The sequence below is a fragment of the Cololabis saira genome, chromosome 15, assembly GCF_033807715.1.
Source record: "Cololabis saira isolate AMF1-May2022 chromosome 15, fColSai1.1, whole genome shotgun sequence".
Classification (NCBI taxonomy): Eukaryota; Metazoa; Chordata; class Actinopteri; order Beloniformes; family Belonidae; genus Cololabis; species Cololabis saira.
In genome coordinates this window covers 35,734,134-35,758,774 of record NC_084601.1, presented here as the reverse complement: position 1 = coordinate 35,758,774, position 24,641 = coordinate 35,734,134, and the positions used below count along the sequence as shown (strand labels likewise).

General features: G+C 45.7%; 1 protein-coding gene and 2 gene segments (V, D, J or C); 2 read left to right on the top strand and 1 right to left on the bottom strand.

Annotated features, from left to right (window-relative positions):
• LOC133460717 (Ig kappa chain V-III region MOPC 63-like) overlaps window positions 1–24,641 on the bottom strand; it is a 57,393-nt gene that overhangs the window by 21,963 nt on the left and 10,789 nt on the right.
• Window positions 5,667–24,641, top strand: part of LOC133460716 (Ig kappa chain V-III region MOPC 63-like) — a 34,194-nt gene continuing 15,219 nt past the window's right edge. Inside the window, 2 exon segments of the V gene segment in view lie at window positions 5,667–5,718; window positions 5,826–6,140. Of these exon segments, the coding sequence occupies window positions 5,667–5,718; window positions 5,826–6,140 (367 nt within the window).
• LOC133460715 (uncharacterized) lies at window positions 10,757–13,790 on the top strand. The gene has a single exon (XM_061741452.1). The coding sequence runs from the start codon at window positions 10,772–10,774 to the stop codon at window positions 13,646–13,648; it is 2,877 nt and encodes a 958-aa protein (XP_061597436.1). The 5' UTR covers window positions 10,757–10,771; the 3' UTR covers window positions 13,649–13,790.

The window sequence follows — 24,641 nt, the reverse complement described above, 5'->3', positions numbered from 1 at the left end:
CCATATTTGGTAGATAACAGACGTTGGGGGTGAAAGACACCCAATAGTAAATAGTTGAATGGACAATAGACAGAAACAGATGGTCAAATAGATCAGATGATGGTTGAAAGGTCACACATGTGAAACTTAAACTTTAAAGAAACACAAAAGGTCAAAAGGGTCAAATGCCTCCCGGAACTAAAACAGGACCTCTTTTAGAGGTTTGAACAGATGGTTCTAAAGACAATGGGGTATTTGTTGGACATCTCAAACTCAGGAAGGGCTTCGCTGTCATCTGTTAACATGTGATAACCAACAGTCAGCTTAAAGTAAACCTCGGACAGATGTGTCCATCTGACAATGGTTCAGTTGACCAACCAGGAAGTCAGCAGTTTTAACCTCCTGAGTATCAAAGCATGTCACGATAAACAGGCAGTTTTCTGATTCTGATTCTTCACAGTTTTAAAATGAAAAACTTGGATTAATCTCACATTTCCCTCCTTTTTTATCATTTTGAAACTTCAACAGTAAACAAAAAAAAAAACACTCCAGTGTCATCATAAACATACAAGTAATGAAAACACAGAACAGTACAAAGACAGTGATAGTCGGAATCTGAATCGGAATCTCAGTGATTATGTCAGCATGACTCAGTAATGAAAAAGTCTCTTCCATTCCTCGGACTCCTCTCCTAGTTTGTTGTCGCAAGTCAGTTTGGCTAGTCATCTTCAGGCTGTGGCTGCCGAGATAGGCATCAGATGTTTTCTTCGGCGGGCAAAAGGTTGTAAAACCGCCCGACTTCCTGCACTACTCGAGCCTGGCACGTTTCTCCGCTAGCTTTCACTGCAACTGGTGAACGCAGTAGATCGTTCAGCAGCCTTTACTGCTGCCGGTGTCCTGATCTGGACAGCAAAAAGGACCCGTCCTGATGAAGTGATGACATTTCACCACTCGACTCAGGATCCGGTTACCCAGTTTCAGCAGTTCCTGCTTTAGGAGAGGGAAGAGGAAGAAAACAGCAGCGTACCAGAAGACGATTCTCATGTACAGTTCGACTAATGGCCGGCATTCAGGCCATGGCTTTCTTGAGCCTTAACTTAACAGGCCATTAGTTCGCTCCAAGAATGAAATCCATATGAACAACTTCAAATGGATAGGTCCTTTCATGTTGTATCTGCAACATGTCGGAAAGCTCCTACTAAAAAATTTTTTAAAGGGTATTTAGTATTTAATCCTCATGATGTATCATATACCCCTACTCCCTCCTGTTGAGCCATAAAAACTTCCTATGGCTCAACTTAGCCACCAGGGGGAACAACTTCCTTGGAAGCACCAGTTTGCTTCACAGCATTATTTTGCATGCCAACAGGGGTGGGGGTTTCGTGTCATCAGACCCCCTCCTTGTTGACTTCTCCCTGGAAGAGTCAGGCTGCCAGAGTCAGGCTCCCCAGATAAGTGGCCCTCCCACTTCTTGACCTTCGCACCCTGGCAAGTCTGCAGGTCTGACTCAATGATTCTCTAGGGTTGGATATCTATGTCCCTCAGAGATCCCCCCCTCCCATCACTAGATTAGATGGGGCAAAACCTTTAAAATTCTGTCTCCCACCGTAGATTAGACTACAGAATTTCTCATTGAAAAACGTTCTTATTTCAACCCAAGTAGGTTATGATCTTACTAAAGTAACACCACACAAAAACTGTCAGTGCAGCAACTCTCCTGCAACGTAAACAGTAGTCTTCAGTGAACTTATATATATATATATAAACAATAAATCATAGTCACAAAACATCGGACTTAAAGGAGCATTCTATCAAATAATGTCTTCTCAACTGTTGTTGAGCTCTATTTTCCCCAAATCAAAAGAAATGCCAGAAAATTGTCATAAAATTGTCAGAAAAATTATCTCCAGATAAATCATATAGTCTTCAGGAGATTCCTAATCTTCTGTTTGCATGCTGCAACGCAAATGCATGCTCTCTATGAAAAACTCATAGAAGTCTTAAGAAAATTGTGGGATAAATTCCCATGCGTAAACTACACATAGACAAAAACCCACTAACATTAAACACAACTTCAGATCATCTGCATGTGGGTTTGTGTATCACTGCAAATGTGTAAATTATTTCTCCTCAAACTACACTAACCAAACTCAATTGGTGCACTTCAGATGAACTCACAACCTAAATGGTAGCAACACTGATCACAAATGTACACATTTTCAGTGTGAATAGCCTAGTATGCACTCAGAGTTCTTCTTTTCTAAAAGGATTGTACAACGGGTTTGTTACTCCTGCATACAACCCTTTTTGTGTAAAATATCACTGACATACAAATGACAGTAGGCTCATGAACACACCCTTCCACTGTATTCTAAAAATATAGCGGTGCTAATTTCATTGTACAAAACCCATCCTCTGAAGCTGTCAATCATCAGTAGTGATTTCACAACAGACAGAGTAAGGACAAATGATTGATTTGTTTTACATTCATGTCACAAACAACCCAATCATTTTATCTCATGCTCGCAAATTGCAGGAATCCCATTTCCATACAATCCAAGTCAAATACAGTGTTACAAGAGTAATCTGCAAATTAAATGGTGAATTAACCCAATTTAAACATTCTATGATTCTATGCCCTCATTCAGGGCTTAGAATGATAGAACAAACTATATTTCTCCATTTTTACGTCTCCTCCATAAGGAGAGCTCACTTCACTTCACCACTGAAAACCCCCCTTTTCCAGCAAACAAAAAAGTTCTCTCCTTCAGACACAGACTGCAGCCGCTCGTAAAGCGCTGCACCTACTGCTAGAGCACGCTTTCACACACACACTCTCTCTGCAGCTTGGCCCTGTAAACTCTGCAGCTGTTTCACAAGGTCTCATGAATACACACACACAAAGACAGTGTCTCTCACATACACACACACACACACAGAGAGTCACACACAGACACAGACTTCCTCATGCTGCAGCCTGCAGCAGCCCCCACTTCTCCCAAAATCCATCCTCTCCTCACAAGTTCGCAATTTTCTTGTTTCTTCTTCTAGTCTTAAATTAGTCCATTTACTTCTTTTTAAGTTCCCAATATTATTATTTTGCAAGATTTGTCTCCATTTTCTTAAGTTTGAGGACGTCTCCCCATCAATTAAGCATCTTTTGAGATTCTTTAAGCATAAGTTTCAGCTTAACCACGCCTCTGCTATTTTTCGTCAGTTATTTTCTTTCTTAAGTTTCTCTCAGAACACAAGTTTCCTTTTTTAACAGTTTGGTTTTAGCCTGATATTTTAGTGAACAATTAAAATTTTTCCTCTCAATTTTGAAAACCCCAAACATTGAACAGACAGTTTTCCTGTCATAAACATCAGACAAACATTAGACAAACAATAGACAAGACGAACATTAAACAAAACCCATTAAAAAATCATTCCAAAGAAACCTCCTCTTGTTATTCTGTCGGGTCCGAAACCCCCGTGTTGGCCTTACGCACTGCCCCAGGCATAGTATTTTTAGAGGCCCCTATGCCTTCTTATAAAAATCGTGTCCCCGACCTGCTGCCAATCACCTCTTTCACTAACCTTCTTGTTAGCACACAGAATTTCACTCGTATTTTACACAAAAATACTTCAATACCCCAGGTATTAAGTAAGAGGAGTTTTCTCACCAGCCTCCAAGTGCTTTCCCCTGGCTGGGAAATCTCGTCGTCTGGACTCTGGAACAGCGCAGACCAAATCTGGGCCCGTTCCCTAAAGTCGGAAACGCTGTCGACAGATTTTTAGATGCCCTCCTTTGACCGTACGCCGTTCCATCGCCAGAACTTGAGATCCCGGGTTTCTCTGCACCAAAATGATAGGTTAAAAAGTCATCAACATACATTAATTAACTTAGAAAAAGACACCGGAGACTTATGGAATGATTTTCAATGGCCTTCTGCAGAAGGTTGGAGAGGAATCCTGAGAAGCTTTAGGCAACACGGCCCTTCTCTTAGCTCGTCAGAACTTCTCTCAGCTGGCTCTCTGCAGAACTGGCGCTTTTATTCAGCACGGAGGACAGGAAAAACCATATTTGGTAGATAACAGACGTTGGGGGTGAAAGACACCCAATAGTAAATAGTTGAATGGACAATAGACAGAAACAGATGGTCAAATAGATCAGATGATGGTTGAAAGGTCACACATGTGAAACTTAAACTTTAAAGAAACACAAAAGGTCAAAAGGGTCAAATGCCTCCCGGAACTAAAACAGGACCTCTTTTAGAGGTTTGAACAGATGGTTCTAAAGACAATGGGGTATTTGTTGGACATCTCAAACTCAGGAAGGGCTTCGCTGTCATCTGTTAACATGTGATAACCAACAGTCAGCTTAAAGTAAACCTCGGACAGATGTGTCCATCTGACAATGGTTCAGTTGACCAACCAGGAAGTCAGCAGTTTTAACCTCCTGAGTATCAAAGCATGTCACGATAAACAGGCAGTTTTCTGATTCTGATTCTTCACAGTTTTAAAATGAAAAACTTGGATTAATCTCACAGTGACCAACACTTCATAATCATTACTATCAGTATCAGTTGAAATAGTCTTGTTCATGTACTTCAGTGGTAAAAGGGATCCCTCAGTTCCAACGAGTAAAGGCTCTGTTTTCTAAAAAAGAAATATAATTATTTTAGAGTCATTCATGCTTGAACAGAAATTACATCTACAGTTCTAATTGTTTAAACTGTAAAACTCTTCCTGTATATTTATTTCTCAGTGTTCTTAGGATTGCTGCTCAGTCATGTGCATTTATTCTCCACAGATTCAGTGCATTGCTTCAGGGAAACTGTAATTGTTTGTAGTTCCTAACAGTCACCACCAGGTGGAGTTTAGTGCTTGGTGAGCACACTGGTCTCAGTGAGCAGGCAGCACAGACACATGTCCTGTTCACGAGTGACCAGTGTGGCTTTGTGTCGTACGTTTACAGATTGACAATTACACGACTTAAAGAAAACACTGCAGCATTTTCCAAATTCAGATGTGGGCTGTGTTGCTCTGGTGTGGTAACCTCTCTGATAAGAGGGAGAGAGTTCTGATAGCAGGAATAAAAAATACTGGATGGATGGATATTTGTTGTCTGAGATTGGTGGCTCAATCCTTTTTCAGAGCACATTTTACTTTTGTAAATCTGAACATCTGTACTTCTGAAATGTAAGGAAAGTTATTTAAGTGCAGAATGAAGTTTTAATCTGCCACTGCAGGACTTGAAAGTCTTAGAAATGTGACTAATGATAACTGCCCAGGACAGCTAAATTGATTTTATTCACAAAGTAATCTCAGAGTCCAGTAGCATCTCCTCATTACACATCAACGCATGCTATTTGTGAATTTGTGTTCAATTTAAATACTAACAAATATTTTGGGGACATTTTATACACAGGAAAACCCCCAAACTTGAATTATGTACTAGAGACATATTCTAAGTCACGGAATTGATAGATGATTCAGACTTGAAATCAGAAATAATTCACAAAATACAGAGATAACAAGTCTCTGCTGGAATCAGTGGGAACATTTCCATAGAGGCACTTTGCATCAGCAGCACCACGCTCCAGTGATCTGGGAGAGTTTATAGTCCTGACACTTGAACTCTGGATGACTGACAGCTGTCCTTCATGACAACAGAAGACACAGAAATCCTCCTCATCAAAAACATGACTCTGATCTGCGTCCTCATCTGGACTCTCCTCTGCTGCTGCTTCACAGGTAAAGTCCAGAGAATCCAACTCCTCTCCTCTATGAACATCTGTCCCTCTGAAATGAAGCTGACAAAACCATGAAGCTGTTTTCTGTTTGTGTCTCTGTTTCCTCAGAGTCCAGAGGTCAGGTCACAGTGACTCAGCCTGGATCAGTGACTTCTGCTCTGGGAGGCTCCGTCACCATCAGATGTAAAACCAGTCACAATGTTTATTTTGACATCTGGGGCCACAATTTAGCCTGGTACCAACAGAGAGATGGAGGAACTCCTAAACTGCTCTTTTATGATGCTAGCAGGAGACAATCAGGAACACCAAGTCGTTTTACAGGCAGTGGATCAAACTCTGACTTCACTCTGACCATCAGTGGAGTTCAGGCTGAAGATGCAGCAGTTTATTACTGTCAGATTGGTCACTACATCAACAGTCAGAATTTGTTCACACAGTGAAAAACAGTCGTACAAAAACCTCCCTCAGTCAGACTGAACAGAAACTGAACTGACTGATACACTTCACTGAACACACACACACACACGCACACACACACACACACACACACACACACACACACACACACACACACACACACACACACACACACACACACACACACACACACACACACACACACACACACACACACACACACACACACACGAGTACAGCATTGTTAATTAAAATCTAACAAACCTGAAGGACAAATCCTTCATAAGAAGTGGAAACAGATGCAATTTTTGTTCAACATACAGGACAGTTAAAGACTGAACCTCAACCTTGTTTTAATTTCTAAACAAATCACAGGTAAACATGTTGATTTGTTTGTTTTTTTTGCTTGTTTTTTTTTTTTTTTACCTTGTCTGCACACATATTAATGATTGATACCATGACGGTAGAAACCAAAGGTATATATATGTGCATTATTACTATATTTAATATATATACATATATATATATATACGCATACATATGCGTACACATACATAAATATACACATACAAACCCAGTGTTTTTTTTTTTTTTTGGGGGGGGGGGGGGGGGGGGGGGGGTGACGGGGTGACGACATCCACTGCCAATCCAGGAAGCAGGAACACACGGAAACACACGTCAAGCACTGGAAATCTGCAACAAAAAAAAACACAAACAAAGCACGAAACCGGCACGTAGCCGACCAAAACATGAAGGGCAATCGACCCAAATCTTGAGATCTGACCGCTTGCGAAACCCCCCCCCCCCCCCGGCGGCGGCCGAGGGGGCCCGCGGGCGAGGCCCCCACGGCGCGGAAAGAAGCAGCCAGGGATCCTGCGGCGGCGGACCGCGACCCAGGCAATCCCCGGCCACCCGGTCAGGGCCTGACACGTGGCCAGGAGGCCGTCACCCTCCAGGCCAACGACCCTCACCCGGCAGGGGGCCAGCCTGCCCGGAGAGACAGAGCCGCCCCGGCCGCCGACGTGGGCAGGCGCACCCGCCCCCACGAAAGTGGCCCTCCAAGACCAGAGGGGCGCCCCGCCGCAGAGGCAGCGGGGGGGACCGGAGACGGGCCCGGAGAGAGGGAACCCCCCAACAGGGCAACACCCGCGCAGGCCCGACAACGGAGGGCCCCAGACCCAGGCATCCCATTCATTCATCCATTCACCTATCCGATACCTATACTAATAATAAGATATACTATAATAATAATATATACTATACATAATAATACTACTACTACTACTACTAATAATACTACTACTACTACTACTAATAATAATAATAATAATAATAATAATAATAATAATAACCACCTTTGTATAATATAATATTGATAAATTATTAAGTTTTCTTGTCCTGCCAATGGAGGCTCAAATCCTCCATGGCAGGACACTTTCACACCGCATTCTCACCGACACAGACACACAATCACGCACCGTTTCCCCCTCCCCGGGGGGGTCCAGCACCGCCAGAAGGCACCCCAGGCTGCACGGCGAGCCCCGCCAGGCCCGGGTATCCCGACCCACCTATCCCAGGCCGGCGAGGGAACGCGGGTGATGTGGGAGCCCCTCCCGCCCCTGGTGTTGATTGCATGTGATTAATGCCATAAAAACAGGGAGGGGGAGGGCCAAGTATCGATTGACACCGACCCCCCCCTCCCGAACTACGTGTCATTGTCAAATGTATTTATTAAGTGTTGAATGTGCAGTGTCTACTTTGCAGTTAAAACCGTGAGGCGGGGAGTGCCGGGCCATGCGGGACAATGCCCCCCACGACCCGGACCCCTCGCCTATGTGTGTATGAATCGTGTAGGGGGGGAAGGAGGGGGAGCGGAGGCCGAAGCCAGGAAGCAGGACCAGCAAAGCCGGCCCTGATAAGACACCCGCGCCCCCCCACCGGCCATCCAGTAGACGGGGGCCGGCCCTCCGAGCCGGGCCGGGGCCCCACCGTACCTCCACGGGCGCCCCCGGCACCGCCGGAGCCCCCAGACGGAGGGGGAAAACGGTCCAACATCCCCCCATTCATACTGACAACATAAGACATAGACACCTGGGAATGGTGCCACCCCGCCGCCGCGCCCGCCCGTGCACCCCCCGGTCAGGGGAGGCCCGATCCCCGGACCCGGCCCCACCCCCCCCCGGAGCCACCCCGGCGGACACCTCGAGGGTCACGGAGTCCCCACATCCGCAGGGGCACGCGGCGCCCACCCAGCGACGGAGGACCAAGGCAGCAATGCCCCCCCAGCGCAGGGCCGGGCCCTCCGAGTGGGACCCCCACGTCCACGGCCCAGCCCCCCCCGGGAGACCCGGAGACGCCCCAGCCACAGCCCCCCGCCCGAGCCCCCCCCAGCCACCCCCCCCCACCGCCATGAGGTAACCCCCCCATAGGCCCCCAAGGCCCCCACCGGCCAGGGACAGGGCCCCACGGCCCCACCCACCGCCCCCCAGGGGCCACCAGAGGCCCACGCCCCAGACCCCCCAAGCCGACCCCCAACCCCAAGGGCTACGAGATCACCACCCCCCTGCCCCCACTAGGTAACGAAGCCAATAATCGGGGACCAGAGAGAATGCAATTCAGCCGAATGTTGTTCAGTGGAGGCAGACATTATCTCACTACTAATATGATCTGATAAAAGATTCCTAAAATGGTTGATACATAAACTGGATTTTTGTTTCCAATTTACTAGAATGGTTTTCTTTGCGATACATAAGGCAGTGAGAACCCGTTGTGTCCAATTAGGTTCTATTTGAGTGTCTCCCAGGTGACCTAATATACATACCGTGGGGCACACTGGTATTCTGTAGTTGATCCATGTGGATAAATCCTCACAAATCTCCTTCCAGAACCTCTGTACCGGTGTACAGAACCATAAAGCATGCATATAATTATCTGGGGTGTTCTCTGTGCACTGTGAACAGATATTAGAGGTGACAAAGCCCATCTGGAACATCCTTTGTCCAGTATAATGTATTCTATGAAGAACTTTGTACTGTATACTTGATCCAGGGGGTTTACGATGTCCTCCCAAGCCCATCGAACCTGTGCATATGGGGCAAAATAGAAACACCTGCTTGCCCCCTGTGTTCCAAAACAGGGACACTGGAACACATCCTGAGCAGCTGCTCCAAGGCGCTGGGTGAGGGCCGGTATCGATGGAGGCACGACCAGGTCCTCAAGTCCATCGCTGAAGCAATCAGCAAGGGGATAGAGGGAAGCCGATACACCCAAGCCACAGCTAAGGCCATCCGCTTTGTCAGGGAAGGACAAAGGCCGGAGAAAACACAGAGAAACTGCTCTACTGGTTTGCTCTGCACGGCCCGAGACTGGGTGATGACAGTTGACCTGGAAAGACAACTGAAGATTCCACCACACATCACCCAGTCAAGATTGAGACCTGACATCATATTGGTCTCAGAGGCAACAAACCAACTCGTCTTGTTGGAGCTGACGGTTCCCTGGGAGGAGAGGATGGAGGAGGCCCATGAACGAAAGAGGGAGAAGTACCAGGAGCTGGTGGAGGACTGTCGGAGAAACGGGTGGAAGACCAAGTTAATGCCAGTGGAGGTGGGCAGTCGGGGGTTTGCCAGCCACTCCCTGAGCAAAGCCTACAGCGCACTAGGCATAACGGGTGCCAACCGTAGAAGGGCCATAGGTAACAACGTGGAGGCAGCAGAAAAAGCCTCCAGATGGCTCTGGTTGAGGAGGGGGGAGCAGTGGTTGTAGTGGGGTAGCATGCCACTTGGACACAGGCCGAGACTTGATCACCTCGGCCGGGTCGCCTGGATGAGGGTGTCTGTTGCAAGACCCGAAACACCCAGTGAGTCCAGGATACAACACTGATGATGTGTCCAAGATTGTGCATCAGCAGATGTATTGTTAACTGAAACCTCTGGGAGCACCAGTGACGACCAGGAATAGACTGGGTGACGACCACGAAAAGGGTGGTGACATCTGGAGAGACAGAGGACAGCCGGAGAGACGGCAAACCGGGGTGGGGAGGGTTGGCAGCCCAAGCCACTTCTTCTGAGAGGAAGAACCCAAAGCAAGCTACAAACTCGACAAAGGAAAAATACCCCCAGGGGTGCCCGAGAGGGGGGGAGGATGAGCACCCCAACAGGACGGATTTAAGAACGACGACCCAGGACAACGGAATAACGACAATGACAGTTCAATGCATCTGCGGCAAAACCTGCAAGAACCAGCGGGGTTTAAGAATACATCAAGGCAGAATTAAATGTTTGTCAGCGGCAATGTCGGCACAACGCACAGAAGTCACTTCTGGTCAGACGCAGGAGGAGCCAGGCCCGGAGGCAACCCACAGTGCCCAGAGCCTCCTAGTGTCGCCTGTACCCACTGCTAACAATTCACATGCCACCCTAAGCCCCCAAGAATCAACAGCATCATCTCCCAACAACCCACAGAGCCTCCAGAGCCAGCAAGCTCCAACCATTACAACTGGCTCTGTGCCTTCGGCCAGACCAAGGATCCAGTGGCCCCAATCCTCAAAGAGAACCGAGTGGCAGCAGTTTGATGAGGATGTAGATCGGATCCTGGAAGTGACAGCCAAAGGGGATGTGGACCGTCGGCTTGAAACGATGACCACCCTCAGAGTTAACATCGCGGCTGAGCGCTTTGGAACAGAGGCACCCAAGCCCACGCCATTGGCCTATGCTCCAAACCACAGAGCAAGGAGAATCCAGAGTATTAGGGAAGAGCTGAAGCTGCTAAAGAGGCAGTACAAGACAGCAGGGGAAGTTGAAAGAGCTGGCCTAGCGGATCTGAGAGCAATTCTAAGGAAGCAACTCCTGACCCTGCGGAGGGCGGAGTTCCACAGGAGGAGGCGGAAAGAGAGGGCCAGGAAGAGAACCGCTTTCCTGGCCAATCCCTTCAAGTTGACCAAGCAGCTTCTTGGTCAAAAGAGGTCTGGTCGCCTTACCTGCTCCAAGGATGACATCAATGACCACCTCAAGGCCACGTTCAGTGACCCTATTAGAGAACAGCCGCTGGGCCCATGCGATGCACTGACAATGCCACCAGAGCCTACCTTGGAGTTCAACCTCAAAGAACCCTGCCTTAGCGAAGTGGAGGAAGTGGTGCGGAGAGCACGGTCAAGCTCAGCACCAGGTCCAAGCGGAGTGCCGTATAAGGCATATAAGAACTGCCCAAAGCTACGACATCGGCTTTGGAGGGCTCTGAAGGTGATATGGAGGAGAGGGAAGATCGCCCAGTCATGGAGGTATGCTGACGGAGTGTACATACCAAAAGACGAGAAGTCTCAGAACATCGACCAGTTTCGTGTCATCTCCTTGCTCAGTGTGGAGAGCAAAATCTTCTTCAGCATCGTAGCTAAGAGACTCTCCAACTTCCTGTTGAGCAATAAGTACATCGACACGTCAGTGCAAAAGGGAGGAATACCAGGAGTTCCTGGTTGCCTGGAACACACAGGCGTGGTAACCCAACTCATCAGGGAGGCGAGAGAAGGCAGAGGGGATCTTGCGGTGCTATGGCTGGATCTCACCAATGCCTATGGGTCGATACCCCACAAGCTGGTTGAAGTGGCACTGGAGAAACACCATGTTCCCCAGAAGGTGAAACACCTCATTCTGGACTACTACAGCAAGTTCAGCTTGAGAGTCTCCTCTGGCGAGATGACATCTGACTGGCACCAGCTGGAAGTTGGCAAAATTACTGGGTGCACAATCTCAGTAAGCCTCTTTGCGCTGGCAATGAACATGCTGGTCAAGGCAGCCAAACCAGAATGCAGAGGTCCCCTCAGCAAGTCTGGAGTGAGGCAACCTCCCATCAGAGCCTTCATGGATGACCTCACGGTGACAACAACAGCTGTACCAGGAGCCAGGTGGATCCTCCAGGGGTTGGAGCGCGTCATGTCGTGGGCACGCATGAGCTTCAAACCGGCAAAGTCCCGGTCCTTGGTTCTGAAGAAGGGGAAGGTCACGGACAGATTCCGCTTCAGCCTGGGAGTACATCAGATCCCATCAGTCACTGAGAGGCCAGTGAAGAGCCTTGGAAAGGTCTTCAACTGCAGCCTGAAGGATGCCGATTCCATCAAGGCAACCAGTGCTGACCTGGAAGGCTGGTTAAGGACAGTGGACAAGTCTGGGCTCCCTGGAAGATTCAAGGCCTGGGTCTACCAGCATGGGATCCTCCCAAGAATTCTCTGGCCTCTCCTCATCTACGAGGTCCCCATGACTGTGGTGGAAGGATTTGAGCAGAAGGTGAGCAGCTACCTGCGAAGGTGGCTGGGATTACCGCGCAGCCTAAGTAGCATTGGGCTGTACGGGAACACCAACAAGCTCAGGCTCCCTTTCAGTTCAGTAAGAGAGGAGTTCATCGTGGCACGGGCACGGGAACACCTGCAGTACTCTGGATCCAGAGATGCCAAAGTGTCCGGGGCAGGGATCGTTGTGAGGACAGGGAGAAAGTGGAGGGCAGCCGATGAGGTCCAGCAAGCAGAGTCACGACTGAAGCACAGGGCCATCCTGGGAACAGTGGCGCAAGGCAGAGCCGGACTGGGGAGACAACCAGCAACCCGCTTCGACCGTGCCAGCGGAAGAGAGAGGCAGAGGTTGGTGCAGGAGGAGGTGCGAGCTTCAGTCGAGGAGGAGAGAACCAGCAGAGCAGTGGCCATGCGGCAGCAGGGTGCCTGGATGAAGTGGGAGCAGGCGATGGAGCGGAGCGTCACCTGGAAGGACATCTGGCGGTGGAATCCCCAAAGGATCAAGTTCTTGATCCAGGGGGTTTACGATGTCCTCCCAAGCCCATCGAACCTGTGCATATGGGGCAAAATAGAAACACCTGCTTGCCCCCTGTGTTCCAAAACAGGGACACTGGAACACATCCTGAGCAGCTGCTCCAAGGCGCTGGGTGAGGGCCGGTATCGATGGAGGCACGACCAGGTCCTCAAGTCCATCGCTGAAGCAATCAGCAAGGGGATAGAGGGAAGCCGATACACCCAAGCCACAGCTAAGGCCATCCGCTTTGTCAGGGAAGGACAAAGGCCGGAGAAAACACAGAGAAACTGCTCTACTGGTTTGCTCTGCACGGCCCGAGACTGGGTGATGACAGTTGACCTGGAAAGACAACTGAAGATTCCACCACACATCACCCAGTCAAGATTGAGACCTGACATCATATTGGTCTCAGAGGCAACAAACCAACTCGTCTTGTTGGAGCTGACGGTTCCCTGGGAGGAGAGGATGGAGGAGGCCCATGAACGAAAGAGGGAGAAGTACCAGGAGCTGGTGGAGGACTGTCGGAGGAACGGGTGGAAGACCAAGTTAATGCCAGTGGAGGTGGGCAGTCGGGGGTTTGCCAGCCACTCCCTGAGCAAAGCCTACAGCGCACTAGGCATAACGGGTGCCAACCGTAGAAGGGCCATAGGTAACAACGTGGAGGCAGCAGAAAAAGCCTCCAGATGGCTCTGGTTGAGGAGGGGGGAGCAGTGGTTGTAGTGGGGTAGCATGCCACTTGGACACAGGCCGAGACTTGATCACCTCGGCCGGGTCGCCTGGATGAGGGTGTCTGTTGCAAGACCCGAAACACCCAGTGAGTCCAGGATACAACACTGATGATGTGTCCAAGATTGTGCATCAGCAGATGTATTGTTAACTATAAGTTGTAAGTTTGGGTTTTTAGTCATAGTAAACGTATTTAAGCATATTTGTGACCAAGAAAACTGGTCGGTATTAAGAGAGAGATCCGCCTCCCACTTGGAAATCGGGAGAGAGACTGAATCGTCCAGTTTAGACACTAACCTGTAGAGTTTTGATAACAACTTTAACGTGCTTAGATTCAATAAATCTGTTATCTTAGCGGGAAGTTGTAAGTCTAATTGGCTAATTTTGTATGTTTTATTTATTATGGCCTTAAGTTGTTGATACTCTAAAAATGTATTCCTGCTAACTCCGTATTGAACAATAAGTGTATTGAAAGGTACAAACTGTCCTCCTACAATTACGTGCTGTAAATACCGTATTCCTTGATCTCTCCATTGAACGAAGTTAACCATCTTTTTATAATTTTTCACGATGTCTGGGTTGTTCCATATGGGTGTACGGTCACATGGAAAAAGTGAAATTTTAGCTACTTTAAGAAGATTCTCATCTTTACTATTGCCTGACTGCTCTCTACATGCCAACCCCCCCCCCCCCCCCAGAAACCAGTCGTGTGCTCCTGCAACTCCGCAATGATTAGTCTGAATCAGTTGTGTCTTTGTCATAAATAATGACAAATTCTGATGAAATGTTTTCATGGTAATCATAAGTTTCCTAAGTCTTCTCCAAAAAAGACTTTTATGACTCTGTGAGAAGGCGAACATGTCCACTTCTCCCCTTCATGAACTCCTGGACTTCTATTTCATCAATGTGTGCTGGTCACTGTCATGGTTGGGATTCTGTTTTCAGTTTTGTCAACATGGTGTTGTATTAAAGACTTTTCATCCTCCATCTTTCATGTGTCATGTGTCCATAAACCGGTTTGTACAGTTAGTTACCTTGATACCTTCTCTGTGTCCTCATCTACGAGGTCCCCATGACTGTGGTGGAAGGATTTGAGCAGAAGGTGAGCAGCTACCTGCGAAGGTGGCTGGGATTACCGCGCAGCCTAAGTAGCATTGGGCTGTACGGGAACACCAACAAGCTCAGGCTCCCTTTCAGTTCAGTAAGAGAGGAGTTCATCGTGGCACGGGCACGGGAACACCTGCAGTACTCTGGATCCAGAGATGCCAAAGTGTCCGGGGCAGGGATCGTTGTGAGGACAGGGAGAAAGTGGAGGGCAGCCGATGAGGTCCAGCAAGCAGAGTCACGACTGAAGCACAGGGCCATCCTGGGAACAGTGGCGCAAGGCAGAGCCGGACTGGGGAGACAACCAGCAACCCGCTTCGACCGTGCCAGCGGAAGAGAGAGGCAGAGGTTGGTGCAGGAGGAGGTGCGAGCTTCAGTCGAGGAGGAGAGAACCAGCAGAGCAGTGGCCATGCGGCAGCAGGGTGCCTGGATGAAGTGGGAGCAGGCGATGGAGCGGAGCGTCACCTGGAAGGACATCTGGCGGTGGAATCCCCAAAGGATCAAGTTCTTGATCCAGGGGGTTTACGATGTCCTCCCAAGCCCATCGAACCTGTGCATATGGGGCAAAATAGAAACACCTGCTTGCCCCCTGTGTTCCAAAACAGGGACACTGGAACACATCCTGAGCAGCTGCTCCAAGGCGCTGGGTGAGGGCCGGTATCGATGGAGGCACGACCAGGTCCTCAAGTCCATCGCTGAAGCAATCAGCAAGGGGATAGAGGGAAGCCGATACACCCAAGCCACAGCTAAGGCCATCCGCTTTGTCAGGGAAGGACAAAGGCCGGAGAAAACACAGAGAAACTGCTCTACTGGTTTGCTCTGCACGGCCCGAGACTGGGTGATGACAGTTGACCTGGAAAGACAACTGAAGATTCCACCACACATCACCCAGTCAAGATTGAGACCTGACATCATATTGGTCTCAGAGGCAACAAACCAACTCGTCTTGTTGGAGCTGACGGTTCCCTGGGAGGAGAGGATGGAGGAGGCCCATGAACGAAAGAGGGAGAAGTACCAGGAGCTGGTGGAGGACTGTCGGAGGAACGGGTGGAAGACCAAGTTAATGCCAGTGGAGGTGGGCAGTCGGGGGTTTGCCAGCCACTCCCTGAGCAAAGCCTACAGCGCACTAGGCATAACGGGTGCCAACCGTAGAAGGGCCATAGGTAACAACGTGGAGGCAGCAGAAAAAGCCTCCAGATGGCTCTGGTTGAGGAGGGGGGAGCAGTGGTTGTAGTGGGGTAGCATGCCACTTGGACACAGGCCGAGACTTGATCACCTCGGCCGGGTCGCCTGGATGAGGGTGTCTGTTGCAAGACCCGAAACACCCAGTGAGTCCAGGATACAACACTGATGATGTGTCCAAGATTGTGCATCAGCAGATGTATTGTTAACTATAAGTTGTAAGTTTGGGTTTTTAGTCATAGTAAACGTATTTAAGCATATTTGTGACCAAGAAAACTGGTCGGTATTAAGAGAGAGATCCGCCTCCCACTTGGAAATCGGGAGAGAGACTGAATCGTCCAGTTTAGACACTAACCTGTAGAGTTTTGATAACAACTTTAACGTGCTTAGATTCAATAAATCTGTTATCTTAGCGGGAAGTTGTAAGTCTAATTGGCTAATTTTGTATGTTTTATTTATTATGGCCTTAAGTTGTTGATACTCTAAAAATGTATTCCTGCTAACTCCGTATTGAACAATAAGTGTATTGAAAGGTACAAACTGTCCTCCTACAATTACGTGCTGTAAATACCGTATTCCTTGATCTCTCCATTGAACGAAGTTAACCATCTTTTTATAATTTTTCACGATGTCTGGGTTGTTCCATATGGGTGTACGGTCACATGGAAAAAGTGAAATTTTAGCTACTTTAAGAAGATTCTCATCTTTACTATTGCCTGACTGCTCTCTACATGCCAACCCCCCCCCCCCCCAGAAACCAGTCGTGTGCTCCTGCAACTCCGCAATGATTAGTCTGAATCAGTTGTGTCTTTGTCATAAATAATGACAAATTCTGATGAAATGTTTTCATGGTAATCATAAGTTTCCTAAGTCTTCTCCAAAAAAGACTTTTATGACTCTGTGAGAAGGCGAACATGTCCACTTCTCCCCTTCATGAACTCCTGGACTTCTATTTCATCAATGTGTGCTGGTCACTGTCATGGTTGGGATTCTGTTTTCAGTTTTGTCAACATGGTGTTGTATTAAAGACTTTTCATCCTCCATCTTTCATGTGTCATGTGTCCATAAACCGGTTTGTACAGTTAGTTACCTTGATACCTTCTCTGTGTCCTCATCTACGAGGTCCCCATGACTGTGGTGGAAGGATTTGAGCAGAAGGTGAGCAGCTACCTGCGAAGGTGGCTGGGATTACCGCGCAGCCTAAGTAGCATTGGGCTGTACGGGAACACCAACAAGCTCAGGCTCCCTTTCAGTTCAGTAAGAGAGGAGTTCATCGTGGCACGGGCACGGGAACACCTGCAGTACTCTGGATCCAGAGATGCCAAAGTGTCCGGGGCAGGGATCGTTGTGAGGACAGGGAGAAAGTGGAGGGCAGCCGATGAGGTCCAGCAAGCAGAGTCACGACTGAAGCACAGGGCCATCCTGGGAACAGTGGCGCAAGGCAGAGCCGGACTGGGGAGACAACCAGCAACCCGCTTCGACCGTGCCAGCGGAAGAGAGAGGCAGAGGTTGGTGCAGGAGGAGGTGCGAGCTTCAGTCGAGGAGGAGAGAACCAGCAGAGCAGTGGCCATGCGGCAGCAGGGTGCCTGGATGAAGTGGGAGCAGGCGATGGAGCGGAGCGTCACCTGGAAGGACATCTGGCGGTGGAATCCCCAAAGGATCAAGTTCTTGATCCAGGGGGTTTACGATGTCCTCCCAAGCCCATCGAACCTGTGCATATGGGGCAAAATAGAAACACCTGCTTGCCCCCTGTGTTCCAAAACAGGGACACTGGAACACATCCTGAGCAGCTGCTCCAAGGCGCTGGGTGAGGGCCGGTATCGATGGAGGCACGACCAGGTCCTCAAGTCCATCGCTGAAGCAATCAGCAAGGGGATAGAGGGAAGCCGATACACCCAAGCCACAGCTAAGGCCATCCGCTTTGTCAGGGAAGGACAAAGGCCGGAGAAAACACAGAGAAACTGCTCTACTGGTTTGCTCTGCACGGCCCGAGACTGGGTGATGACAGTTGACCTGGAAAGACAACTGAAGATTCCACCACACATCACCCAGTCAAGATTGAGACCTGACATCATATTGGTCTCAGAGGCAACAAACCAACTCGTCTTGTTGGAGCTGACGGTTCCCTGGGAGGAGAGGATGGAGGAGGCCCATGAACGAAAGAGGGAGAAGTACCAGGAGCTGGTGGAGGACTGTCGGAGGAACGGGTGGAAGACCAAGTTAATGCCAGTGGAGGTGGGCAGTCGGGGGTTTGCCAGCCACTCCCTGAGCAAAGCCTACAGCGCACTAGGCATAACGGGTGCCAACCGTAGAAGGGCCATAGGTAACAACGTGGAGGCAGCAGAAAAAGCCTCCAGATGGCTCTGGTTGAGGAGGGGGGAGCAGTGGTTGTAGTGGGGTAGCATGCCACTTGGACACAGGCCGAGACTTGATCACCTCGGCCGGGTCGCCTGGATGAGGGTGTCTGTTGCAAGACCCGAAACACCCAGTGAGTCCAGGATACAACACTGATGATGTGTCCAAGATTGTGCATCAGCAGATGTATTGTTAACTATAAGTTGTAAGTTTGGGTTTTTAGTCATAGTAAACGTATTTAAGCATATTTGTGACCAAGAAAACTGGTCGGTATTAAGAGAGAGATCCGCCTCCCACTTGGAAATCGAGAGAGAGACTGAATCGTCCAGTTTAGACACTAACCTGTAGAGTTTTGATAACAACTTTAACGTGCTTAGATTCAATAAATCTGTTATCTTAGCGGGAAGTTGTAAGTCTAATTGGCTAATTTTGTATGTTTTATTTATTATGGCCTTAAGTTGTTGATACTCTAAAAATGTATTCCTGCTAACTCCGTATTGAACAATAAGTGTATTGAAAGGTACAAACTGTCCTCCTACAATTACGTGCTGTAAATACCGTATTCCTTGATCTCTCCATTGAACGAAGTTAACCATCTTTTTATAATTTTTCACGATGTCTGGGTTGTTCCATATGGGTGTACGGTCACATGGAAAAAGTGAAATTTTAGCTACTTTAAGAAGATTCTCATCTTTACTATTGCCTGACTGCTCTCTACATGCCAACCCCCCCCCCCCCCCCCAGAAACCAGTCGTGTGCTCCTGCAACTCCGCCTCCTAAACTGTTTCAGTATCAGTTACTGTTCAGTCTGGCTGAGGGAGGTTTTTGTACGACTGTTTTTCACTGTGTGAACGAATACTGACTGTTGATGTGGGAAATACCCACACAGTAATAAACTGCTGCATCACCAGCTTTAACCCCACTGATGGTCAGGGCGCTGTAAGTCTGCGATCCTCTGCCTGTAAAATGATCTGGAAGAGCATTGTACTCAGGTTGCTGAGATTCATAGGCTTTAGTGAAATAAAGCATTTTGGGAGATTTTCCTTCTTTATGTTGGTACCAGAATAAGCACTGAACTGGGTAACCGTAACAAACATTCTGACTGGTTTTACATGTGATGGTGACGGAGCCTCCCAGAGCAGAAGTCACTGATCCAGACTGAGTCACTGTGACCTGACCTCTGGACTCTGAGGAAACAGAGACACAAACAGAAAACAGCTTCATGGTTTTGTCAGCTTCATTTCAGAGGGACAGATGTTCATAGAGGAGAGGAGTTGGATTCTCTGGACTTTACCTGTGAAGCAGCAGCAGAGGAGAGTCCAGATGAGGACGCAGATCAGAGTCATGTTTTTGATGAGGAGGATTTCTGTGTCTTCTGTTGTCATGAAGGACAGCTGTCAGTCATCCAGAGTTCAAGTGTCAGGACTATAAACTCTCCCAGATCACTGGAGCGTGGTGCTGCTGATGCAAAGTGCTTCTATGGAAATGTTCCCACTGACTCCAGCAGAGACTTCATAACTCTGATGATGATGATGATGATCATCAATAGATCAATAGTTTCAAACTATCAAGAAGGTATCAAGTTTGAAAACATCATTATAAACTAATATGATACAGATTAACTCTTCAGGACATTTTATTTCAATGTCTGTTAATTTTTTGGGAGTAGGAAAGATTGGGAGTAGAGATCCATCCATCCATCCATCCATCCATCCATCCATCCATCCATCCATCCATCCATCCATCCATCCATCCATCCATCCATCCATCCATCCATCCATCCATCCATCCATCCATCCATCCATCCATCCATCCATCCATCCATCCATCCATCCATCCATCCATCCATCCATCCATCTGGTCTCAGGGATCAGCTGAAGTCTACAGTATTCCAGTTCTGTTCAGGTCAAAGGTCGTACTCCCTGAATCGGTCACCAATTCTCTAAAGAAGACACATTTTTTATTGTATTTATGATTCTTTTAACCACTCTGTATCACAGAAAATAGATTTCTTCTCCTCATGCATAAGTTCCTGTTAATATCATTCCAACGAAACCATTTTTATTATGTAATTGAACTTTGATATAGGCTATATGTGTATATATATATATATATATATATATATATATATATATATATATATATATATATATATATATATATATATATATATATATATATATATATATATATATATACATATACATTTTATTGGTATTAGCTGTTGAATAGAAAAAAACGACATGTTTTGTAGAGTTTGTTTGTTTCAGAGTCAGAGAGCGTGTCTCTCTGCAGTCAGAGGTTTTTGTACGACGGTTTCATCAGTTTGTATCACTGTGGTGGACTTTTGGTGGAGGAACCAGACTGGAAGTTAACTGTAAGTATTTATGATTCATTTAATGACCTCATGTCCTTTTTTCAGTTTCTATCTTACTCTATGAAAGTAGATATTCCTAAAACATTAAACAATGCAGTTGTATTTGACAGGATTGCAGTAATTTCTGAAGAGGAGACATTTACATTTTCAGACACTTGAAAGACTTCTTCAGTTCAACATTTTGTTTGTAGAAAAAAAACGTATTATTTTCTCTATCAAGTTTGAAAAAATGTTTCTAAGACAAAATTTAAATTGAACTTTTTCATGTTAACTCTATCGAAACTTCAGTGTTAAATCTGAACATGACGTTTCTGAGGTTCATTAATTTGATGAGTTTGATTTGTAGTTCATCAGTTAACAGTATTTATATTTAAGGGGGGAATGCTCTTAACACGATTTAAAGAATTATTAACGTAATTAGCTATCAGACACACATTTAAATAGTGAGTCATGTTGTTGTGTCATTGATAACTTTGTAGGACTTTACTAATGTGAACTCTGAGTTTTGATGACGACGATTAAAAATGAACTCAGAACAACTTTGAATGAACAACATCCTTCATTTTCAAAACAACAAGGTTCCACATGACTTTATGTTGGGGTTGATTGTGTGTAATCTGTTGTTAGTGATGTTCAGAAAATAAGACTAACCCTGTTTATTCAACTCAAAATATTTTTTATTCTACATTAGGTTTTTTAGTATATATATATATATATATATATATATATATATATATATATATATATATATATATATATATATAATGAATATTGCTACATTAAAAGTAAAAGACCTTCTTGTTTTAGTTATTCCTGCCACTGTAGAAAGATATTTGATAAAATGAAAAACACATTGTCAAATTTTGTACACAAAGTATTTTTTTAAAAGGAGCTTTTAAAAGTATGTCGATATTTTAAGTACATTTTGAGAAATGTACTAAAAATAAACCAAAAAAACGTGAACATATCTGTAGAATGAAATGTTCTCACAGTTTTATCTTTAGTTCTGAAACCTGTCTGTTGCTGTGGTTCAGCAGTGATGCTTGTCTGTTACCACGGTTACGCACATAAGAGAGGGAAGTGAAACACTGAGGTGGATTTTTCATCTTAACTGTAACTTTATTCTACTCTGCAGTGGGCCGAGTCCCCCCCTCCCTGACAGTCCTGTCCAGTGGGGAGCTGCAGCAGGGGACGGCCACACTCATGTGTCTGGCCAACAAGGGCTTCCCCTCAGACTGGAGTCTGTCCTGGAAGGTGGACGGCAGCAGCAGCAGCAGCAGCTGGGAGGAGAGCAGGAGCCCCGGGGTGCTGCAGGAGGACGGCCACTACAGCTGGAGCAGCACCCTGAGACTCCCTGCAGACCTGTGGACCAAGGCGCTCTCTGTGACCTGTGAGGCCACCCAGGGCTCCCAGACTCCAGTCTCAGAGACCCTGAGGAGAGACCAGTGCTCCCAGTCCTGACCTGACTCCCTGGGACTCTCAACCTGCTTTTACTCTTCTACTTCTCTCTCTCTCTGTTTCTTTTTCTCCTGAAATGTTTCAACAGTTATGTTTTCCTTCTTGTTGCATTGATGATGGCTTTAAACAATAAACTCATTAACAAGGTTATTTATGGTCATTGTGGTGATTTCAGTCCAGCACTTTACATGAAATCCATAGTTATCACTTGTGTATTGGTACAATAAATACAAAAATACCCATAAAGTAATGAGATTTATATCATACCTGAAAAACTGCTAAAGAAAGAAATCCTGAGCTCATATACTGCAGTTTAATATATCTTATACAATTAATTGGAAAAGCAAGATCCTAATTTACATTCAGCCATGACGGAGGTAAGTTCATCCAACGTTCATTATAGATCAGATGAATAGTTTTTATATCCATACACCTCTCTGATGTCTTGACATATTTCAAATAAAATCTGTTGTCCTTGAAAGTTGATCTTCTTGAGCATGAACCCCAAAATTAGACACAATAGTCTGAATCAGTTGTGTCTTTGTCATAAATAATGACAAATTCTGATGAAATGTTTTCATGGTAATCATAAGTTTCCTAAGTCTTCTCCAAAAAAGACTTTTATGACTCTGTGAGAAGGCGAACATGTCCACTTCTCCCCTTCATGAACTCCTGGACTTCTATTTCATCAATGTGTGCTGGTCACTGTCATGGTTGGGATTCTGTTTTCAGTTTTGTCAACATGGTGTTGTATTAAAGACTTTTCATCCTCCATCTTTCATGTGTCATGTGTCCATAAACCGGTTTGTACAGTTAGTTACCTTGATACCTTCTCTGTGTTTGTCAGTAGTAAGTCAGTTTGTCAGTTTGTCAAGTAAAGTAAAATAAAGATAGAAAGAAGCTGTAATCAGTAATATATTAATGAGAATGTATTATTAGTGTGTGTGTGTGTGTGTGTGTGTGTGTGTGTGTGTGTGTGTGTGTGTGTGTGTGTGTGTGTGTGTGTGTTCAGTGAAGTGTATCAGTCAGTTCAGTTTCTGTTCAGTCTGACTGAGGGAGGTTTTTGTACGACTGTTTTTCAACACAGGACCAGTGTGATAACTCTGACAATAATAAACTGCTGCATCTTCAGCCTGAACTCCACTGATGGTCAGAGTGAAGTCAGAGTTTGATCCACTGCCTGTAAAACGACTTGGTGTTTGTTTATTTGTTTATTTATTGAGATCCCCATTAGCTGCAGCAGAAACTGCAGCTATTCTTCCTGGGGTCTTAACAAGAAAATGCAATACAAAAGAAAACAACATAGAAAAAAACTTAAAAAAATAAAAACACAGAAAGAGCAAAAAGAAAAAAAATATGTATACAAAATCAAGATATCTTAAGGATCAAGACAAGAACAGAAACCAAGTCAACTATATCCTCCCCACATATACCTAATATATACCTCATATATACATTATATATACACATATATACATACACACACACATATACCCATCATATAATACTCTATCATATTCAACATTCCAAGTCAAATTCTATATTATATTCACAGACATATATATATATATATATATATATATATATATACACACACACACATACACATCCACACATACATACCTACATATGTATACACACATACATACATACACACACTCATATATATCTATTCTAAATAATAGAATATAACATATATAATATATATATAATATAACACTACTATGCAATAATACCATTATATCTCATGTACTAAAAACAATCATATTACATACACAACTATTACACACCGAAACCATTACTTGGACAGATATTTTTTAAGTAGTATTCTGAATTGATTATTGTTAGCAAGTTTTACATGATTGGGTAAAGAATTCCATTCTTTCATTCCTCTATACAGAACTGTACGTTTGATGGCATTAGATCTAACCTTAGGTATTGTAAAATTTCCAACAGTTGCATGTCTAGTGTTGTGACAGTGATTTTCTGCACTAAAAGAGAGGTTATCAAACAAATCATATGGCTTTTTTAAAACAGATATGTTTCTTATCACAATCAACAGTGAGTATATGAGTCTGTCTTTGACCAATAACCAGTTGAGTTTTTTGTGCATAGAGATTATATTTGTCCTATTGTCGCACTTGAGAATAGTGCGGGCAGCTCTGTTTTGTATAATTTGCAAAGCATTCAACATTTCACCATTAGCACTGGACCAAACTGCTGGGCAATAGTCAAGGTTTGATAGTATAAGTGATTGAATAGCTGTTTTTAAAATCCTATGATTCATATAGAATGCATGTCTTCTTACAATAAATATACCCCTCCCCATCTTTGTAATGATATTAGAAATATGTTTTTTCCATGAAAGTTTGTTGTCTACTATTACTCCCAGAAGTTTGGTTTCGTCCACTTGTTTTATGATGATGTCATTGACCTTGATATACAAAACAGGATTCTTATCAATATTATGATTTGACCCGATAATCATACAATTGGATTTTGATAAATTTA